The sequence below is a fragment of the Salvelinus sp. IW2-2015 genome, unplaced genomic scaffold, assembly GCF_002910315.2.
Source record: "Salvelinus sp. IW2-2015 unplaced genomic scaffold, ASM291031v2 Un_scaffold1539, whole genome shotgun sequence".
NCBI classification, from domain to species: Eukaryota; Metazoa; Chordata; class Actinopteri; order Salmoniformes; family Salmonidae; genus Salvelinus; species Salvelinus sp. IW2-2015.
The window spans coordinates 139,214-146,727 of NW_019942973.1; the positions used below are offsets into that span (position 1 = coordinate 139,214).

Sequence of the window (7,514 nt, forward strand, 5' to 3'; positions counted from 1 at the left end):
CACTCCATCACTCTCCTTCTTGGTCAAATAGCCCTTACACAGCCTGGAGGTGTGTTGGGTCATTGTTCTGTTGAAAAACAAATGATAACCCCAAACTAGACGGGATGGCGTATCGCTGCAGAATGATGTGGTAGCCATGCTGGTTAAGTGTGCCTTGAATTCTGAATAAATCACAGACAGTGTCACCAGCATAGCATCACCACACCTCCTCCATGCTTCACAGTGGGAACCACACTTGCAGAGATCATCCGTGCACCTACTCTGCGTCTCACAAAGGCACGGTGGTTGGAACCAAAAATCTCAAATTTGGACTCATCAGACCAAAGGACAGATTTCAAAGGACAGGCAAAGGGAGGCTACTTTGAAGAATCTCGAATATAAAATATATTTACATTTGTTTAACACTTTTTTGATGATTCCATGTGTCATATTTCATAGTTTTGATGTCTTCATTATTATTCTACAATGTACAAAATAGTACAAATAAAGAAAAAGCCTTGAATGAGTAGGTGTGTCCAAACTTTTGACTGGTACTGTATATTTGTTACTGCTCAACTAAAACAATCTTGTTCGACCAACAGCCTAACAACCAAACAATCGACGAGTCGACTAATTGGGGTCAGCCCTACTACACACATCGTCATGTTAACACACATCCAGACACACAGTCAAGGTATGGAGAAATGTGTGTGTACCTTTTCTGCTGTCTGGAAGTACTCTTTAACTAGATCCTCCACCCTCAGACCCTCAGTTGAGGAGTGACTCAGGAGCTGCCCAAAGTCAACATCCTCTTCGCCTACACTTACACAGCAAAAAAGACAGAGTCAGGCGAGTGATCTGAACATCAGAAAAAGTAGGCTTGTCAAATGTTATGATTATGGTGCATGGTGTGTGTGTTACCTTTAACTTTGGCCTTGTACTCCTTCTGTCTGATGAAGTGAACAACGTCTTTGGGGTTCGCAACCTGCTCTACAAACTTCTGACTGAAACGAGTGGCATTGAAGGCCTCAAAACCACCGCTGTAGTCCACCTTGAGAGAGAGAGACAAAGAGAGAGAGAGAGACAAAGAGAGAGAGAGAGACAAAGAGAGAGGGAGAGACAAATATTACAGTGACAAATACTCAAGACCTAAAATAATCTTTCTTTCCCAAAATTATCATTCAGTACAAAGAATTTGAAACTATAAAATATTTATTGGGTGAAAAGCTTAAATGTTTTGGCATCCAAATACTGTATGTGTCCTCCTGCCAAAACTTGAGGGACAACCAGTGAAAAGTACAATGTAATGTAAATAATATTTCCCATTTAGATTTGGTTTGTCTTTCATACCATGTCATGTGTCTTCTCAGTCATGTTGAGACTGATCAACTACTATTGATTTAATGTATTGTTATTCTCATTAATATTGTTGTTGTAGTTGCTGTTAATGGTAATCACATTTCCACCACTACTATTAATGCCTTGTTGCTGTTGGTCCCACCATTTTTTGTTATGTATATTTTGACAATGTAAGTAATTTAATTTGCCATGTCAATAAAGTCTACTGAATTGGAGAGAGAGCGAGAGAGAGAAAGTGGGAATTGTAAATTGTACCTTGAGAAATACCCTTGATGCTGTTGCAGTGTTCAACAGAATAACATGTTTTATAATCTGGGTGGTTTGAGCGCTGAATGCTGAATGGCTAACAGCCGTGGTATATCAGACCGTATACCACGGGTATGACAAAACATTTATTATTTACTGTTCTAATTACATTGGTAACCAGCTTAGAATAGAAATAAAGCACCTCAGGGGTTTGTGGCATATCACCAATATACCACGGCTAAGTGCTGTGTCCAGGGCACTTGTGCATAAGAACAGCCCTTAGCCGTGGTATATTGGCCATATACCACACCCCTCGGGCCTTATTGCTTAGGTATAAAATGTTACTAGTGTCTCACTCACTCTGAGGCGTATGAGGGTTTCTCAGGGGTAAGGGGCTTTCCCAGTCGATCTCGCTCTGCTTCCTCAATCATCGCTTCCACCTGGGAACACACACACACACACACACACACACAACACCACACACACACACACACACACACACCACACACACACCACACACACACACACACACACACCACACACACACACACCACACACACACAGTCAGGAGAGCGAGAGAGAGAAAGAGCGAGCGAGCGAGCGAGGAGGAACACCTTGTGCTCACCTTCTCCTGGCAGAAGGCCTCTACCCTCTGGTTGACCTTGGGCATGTCAGGGTTGAAGAGGTCAGGGTGCTCTGAGAGGACCAGGTCCTGGATGAAGAACTGACGCACCGTGTGCAGCGGGATCTTCTGAAGGTTCATCTTACGCCCCTTCACCCTCAGCAGACCTATGTGCCTGCAACCACACACACACACACACACACACACACACAACACACACACACAGAAACACACACACACACACACGCAGGCAATGACACACACACACACACACACAACACACACACAACACACACACACCACACAACCAGGCAATGACAACACACAGACACAGAAACACACACAAGAGGCATTGAAATATGCAGACAAACCCACACGTGAGTGCTGCTTGAGCGTATATAAAAGTGTTTGAGTGTGTGTTCGCGTACTTCTTGACGGCCTCTCCGGGGGACAGTGACGTGGCAACAGAGCTACCAGGCTGGGTGACGTTAGAACAGCCGCTGTTCGTTCCTGCTGGGGTTTATCAGACACTCATGTTCATGACCCCACACTACCAGGTCCAGGAAGTCATCCAGAAAACTGCTTGGGATGTAGTTGGTGGCCCCGTGCTTACTCCTGCAACACACACACACCTGTTCTGGTGGACAGTATATACACACACCTGTTCTGGTGGACAGTATATATATATATATATATATATATATATACACACACACACACCACACCTGTTTCTGGTGGACAGTATATACACACACACACCTGTTCTGGTGACAGTACCACACACCACACACACACACACACACCTGTTCTGGTGGACAGTATATACACCACACACACACACCTGTTCTGGTGGACAGTATATACACACAACACACCTGTTCTGGTGGACAGTACCACACACACACACACACCTGTTCTGGTGGACAGATATACACAACACACACACCTGTTCTGGTGGACAGGACATACACACACACACACAGCTGGTCTGGGTGGACAGTATATACACACACAACCTGTTCGGTGGACAGTATATACCACACACACACACACACACCTGTTCTGGTTGGACAGTATATACACACACACACACACACACACACACCTGTTTCTGGTGGACAGTATATACCACACACACACACACACACCTGTTCTGGTGGACGTATATACACACACACACACACCGTTTCTGGTGGACAGTATACACACACACCTGTTCTGGTGGACAGTATATACACACACACCTTTCTGGTGGACAGTATATACACACACACACACACACAACACACACACACACAACACACACACACCACACCTGTTCTGGTGGACAGTATATACACACACACACACACACACCTGTTCTGGTGGACAGTTATACACCACACACACACACACCTGTTCTGGTGGACAGTATACAACACACCTGTTCTGGTGGACAGTATAAACACACACACCTGTTCTGGTGGACAGTATAAAACACACAACCTGTTCTGGTGGACAGTATATACACACACACACTGTCTGGGTGGACAGTATATACACACACACACCTGTTCTGGTGGACAGTATATACAACACACACACCTGTTCTGGTGGGACAGTATATACACACACCTGTTCTGGTGGACAGTATAAAACACACACACCTGTTCTGGTGGACAGTATATACACACACACCTGTTCTGGTGGACAGTATATACACACACCTGTTCTGGTGGACAGTATATATACACACCACACACACAACACACACACACACACACACACACACACCTGTTCTGGTGGACAGTATATACACACACACACACACACACCTGTTCTGGTGACAGTATACACACACACCGTTTTGGTGGACAGTATACACACACACACCTGTTCTGGTGGACAGATACACACACACACCTGTTCTGGTGACAGTATACACACACCTGTCTGGTGGACAGTATACACACACCCTGTTCTGGTGGACAGTATACACACACACACCTGTTCTGGTGGACAGTATAACACCACACACCTGTTCTGGTGGGACAGTATATACACACACCTGTTCTGGTGGACAGTATACACACACCTGTTCTGGTGGACAGTATAAACACACACCCTGTTCTGGTGGACAGTATATACACAACACCTGTTCTGGTGGACAGTATAAACACACACCTGTTCTGTGGGACAGTAAAACACACACCTGTTCTGGTGGACAGTATAAAACACACACACCTGTTCTGGTGGACAGTATAAACACACACACACCTGTTCTGGTGGACAGTATAAACACACACCTTTCTGGTGGACAGTAAACACACACACCTGTTCTGTGGACAGTATATAACACACACACACCTGTTCGTGGACAGTATATACACACACACCTGTTCGTGACAGTATATACACACACACACCTGTTCTGGTGGACAGTATACACACACACACCTGTTTCTGGGGACAGTATAAAACACACACACACCTGTTCTGGTGGACAGTATAAACACACACACACCTGTTCGGTGGCAGTATAAAACAACACACACACCTTTCTGGTGGACAGTATAAACACACACACACCTGTTCTGGTGGACAGTAATAAACACACACACACCTGTTCTGGTGGACAGTATAAAACACACACACACCTGTTCTGGTGGACAGTATAAACACACCACACACCTGTTCTGGGGGACAGTATAACACACACACACCTGTTCTGGTGGACAGTATAAACACACACACACCTGTTCTGGTGGACAGATATATACACACACCTGTTCTGGTGGACAGTATAACACACACACCTGTTCTGGTGGACAGTATATAACACACACACCTGTTCTGGTGGACAGTATATACACACAACACCTGTCTGTGGACCAGTATAAACACACACACCTGTTCTGGTGGACAGTATAAACACATACCACACCTGTTCTGGTGGACAGTATAAACACACCACACACCTGTTCTGGTGGACAGTATAAACACACACACACCTGTTCTGGTGGACAGTATAAACACACACACCCTGTTCTGGTGGACAGTATACACACACACACACACACACACACACACACACACACACACACACACACACACACACACACACACACCTGTTCTGGTGGATGGTGAAGAGGTTGAACCATTGGTCCTGGTCTTCTTTGGGGCGGAGCATGGTCACCTGGTTGTTAACAAACATCCTGTAGAGGCGCTCATCAGGAATAGAGCCGATGCCGTACAGGGCTAGCTTAGTGCTGCCTTTCTGCAGGAGGACGGGACTAATCTCTATCCTCTCTACTGATTGGCTGCGGCCAAAATGATTGACAAGTCCGGCAGAGCTCAGGAGATCCAACGCACACAGACCATCCGCCTGGAGTGGAGACGAGAGAGATAGAGTTACACATAGAGATACAGACATATGCGTCTGTGGTTCAAGCTGGATGACTGAAACCTTGGCAACGGAGCTTACCCCTGTAGGATCGTCATGGTTACCGTGCACGCTGAACACGGGGATGGAGATGTTCAGGTTCTCATCCTGATAGTTCACCCACGGGAACCTGAGAACACACAGAAACATTTGATGCACATATTGTACTTTACATACGACCCACGTTTGGAAAGTCTTTAATAATACGCGGATATTTTATCTAGTAAGTTCAACTAGAATATTATTCAACATTTGTGACAGGTGATGAATAGGTTTTCACCAATTTAAAAAAAAAGTGTGAGGATGCTGTCCATGCAAGGGCAAGCATCGCCACGCCAGGGCTAGCATCGCCAGGTCAGGGCTAACATCGCCACGCCAGGGCTAGCATTGCCACGCCAGGGCTAGCATCGCCAGGTCAGGGCTAACATCGCCACGCCAGGGCTAGCATCGCCACGCCAGGGCTAGCATCGCCACGCCAGGGCTANACATCGCCACGCCAGGGCTAGCATCGCCACGCCAGGGCTAGCATCGCCACGCCAGGGCTAGCATCGCCACGCCAGGGCTAGCATTGCCATGTCAGGGCTAACACACAGACTGACTTGCTGTTGCTGAAGTTGACAGCCTGGTCACTGAGGACATCGAAGAGGATAGGAGTGTCTCCCATGCAGTACTTCCTCAGCAGAGAGATGCAGGAGTGAAGACAGCGTCTGGAAGGCTTGTTCTCATGGAACAGATCACCTCCCAACAGGATGAAGTCGACCTGTGGACAGAGACAGAGGTGAGTGTGGGAGAGAGAGAAATTACATTCTCTCACACACACACACACACACACACACACACTTGGTTCTCTTTGGCACACTTCAGGATCTCGTCGAAGGTGTTGAACGTGTCGTTGCCACGGACAGCATCTTTCTCCAGGTAACCAAGGTGAATATCCGTGGCGATCAGGATCTTGAAGGTGTCCTCATCGTCCCTGGCAACAGAAGCACAATCAGAACCCCAGAGTCTCCAGATGCACTCAGTGACAACTACACCACGACGAGACAGATTACTCTGAGGTTACATACAGGGTGTTCTCTGATGTCATGTTGAATGGAAACGGGTCCAGAGCAGCTTCTCAGAGAACCCTTCGGTAGTGAGGTAGTGACGTCAACACCTAGATCAATACAGTTAACACGTCTCTGGAGATGTCACCTACAGACAGACAGAGAGAGAAAGACAAGTCTGGTTGATGCTCTGACAAATGCCAGCAGTCGCCTTAACGTATAGCCTGTAATTGGGGCACAGAGTTTTCCCTGGTCAGGTCATACTGTTTGCCACAACATTGTGAGCCAATGCAAATCTCCCATAGCTATGATTCTGAGGTTGAGCCAGCTCGGCTAACTGTAGGAAAGACTTTTGAATCCAATATGACCAATGACTGAATACACGGTGACTGAATACACGGATTAAGTAGAATTTTCCCCGGCCTTGACGCTGATCTAAGGACTAAGGTAACGTTACAGTTTTGCATTTCCCCCTAAGCAGTTAGGTAAGGTTAGGATTTCCGGAGGTTAATGCATAACGTTACATATTAACTAAGAGCACTCTGCAGTTAGCTAGCCAATGAGGTTCCAACAACGCATTAAAAGCACATTTAGCTAACGTTAGCTAGCTAACTAACTCTAGCTGTTATAAAGCCGCTAATCTTAGCAGTGACTGTGCATTAGATGATACAACAACTGGCATATCTGACCCCCATGCGAATATCATGTTCTCAAATACTGGCTAATTCCATTATACACCGAGATAGCTATTCTTCACAAACCACGCACCTCTCCTACTCCCCGCGCTCGATTATTGTGTACATGTGAACAACTCCCCTTACGGAAGTTAGCACAGGAAACG

At 46.2% G+C, this 7,514-nt stretch overlaps 1 protein-coding gene across 1 annotated transcript in view; it reads right to left on the minus strand.

Annotated features, from left to right (window-relative positions):
• The window catches only part of mre11a (MRE11 homolog A, double strand break repair nuclease), a 13,467-nt gene extending 5,953 nt beyond the window's left edge, over positions 1-7,514 (minus strand). Inside the window, 13 exon segments of the mRNA XM_024138637.2 lie at positions 696-796; positions 901-1,030; positions 1,945-1,958; positions 1,961-2,024; positions 2,210-2,381; positions 2,635-2,696; positions 2,698-2,821; positions 5,314-5,570; positions 5,670-5,757; positions 6,227-6,387; positions 6,468-6,600; positions 6,695-6,821; positions 7,442-7,514. Coding sequence (XP_023994405.1) covers positions 696-796; positions 901-1,030; positions 1,945-1,958; positions 1,961-2,024; positions 2,210-2,381; positions 2,635-2,696; positions 2,698-2,821; positions 5,314-5,570; positions 5,670-5,757; positions 6,227-6,387; positions 6,468-6,600; positions 6,695-6,714 — 1,326 coding nt within the window. The 5' untranslated portion in view covers positions 6,715-6,821; positions 7,442-7,514.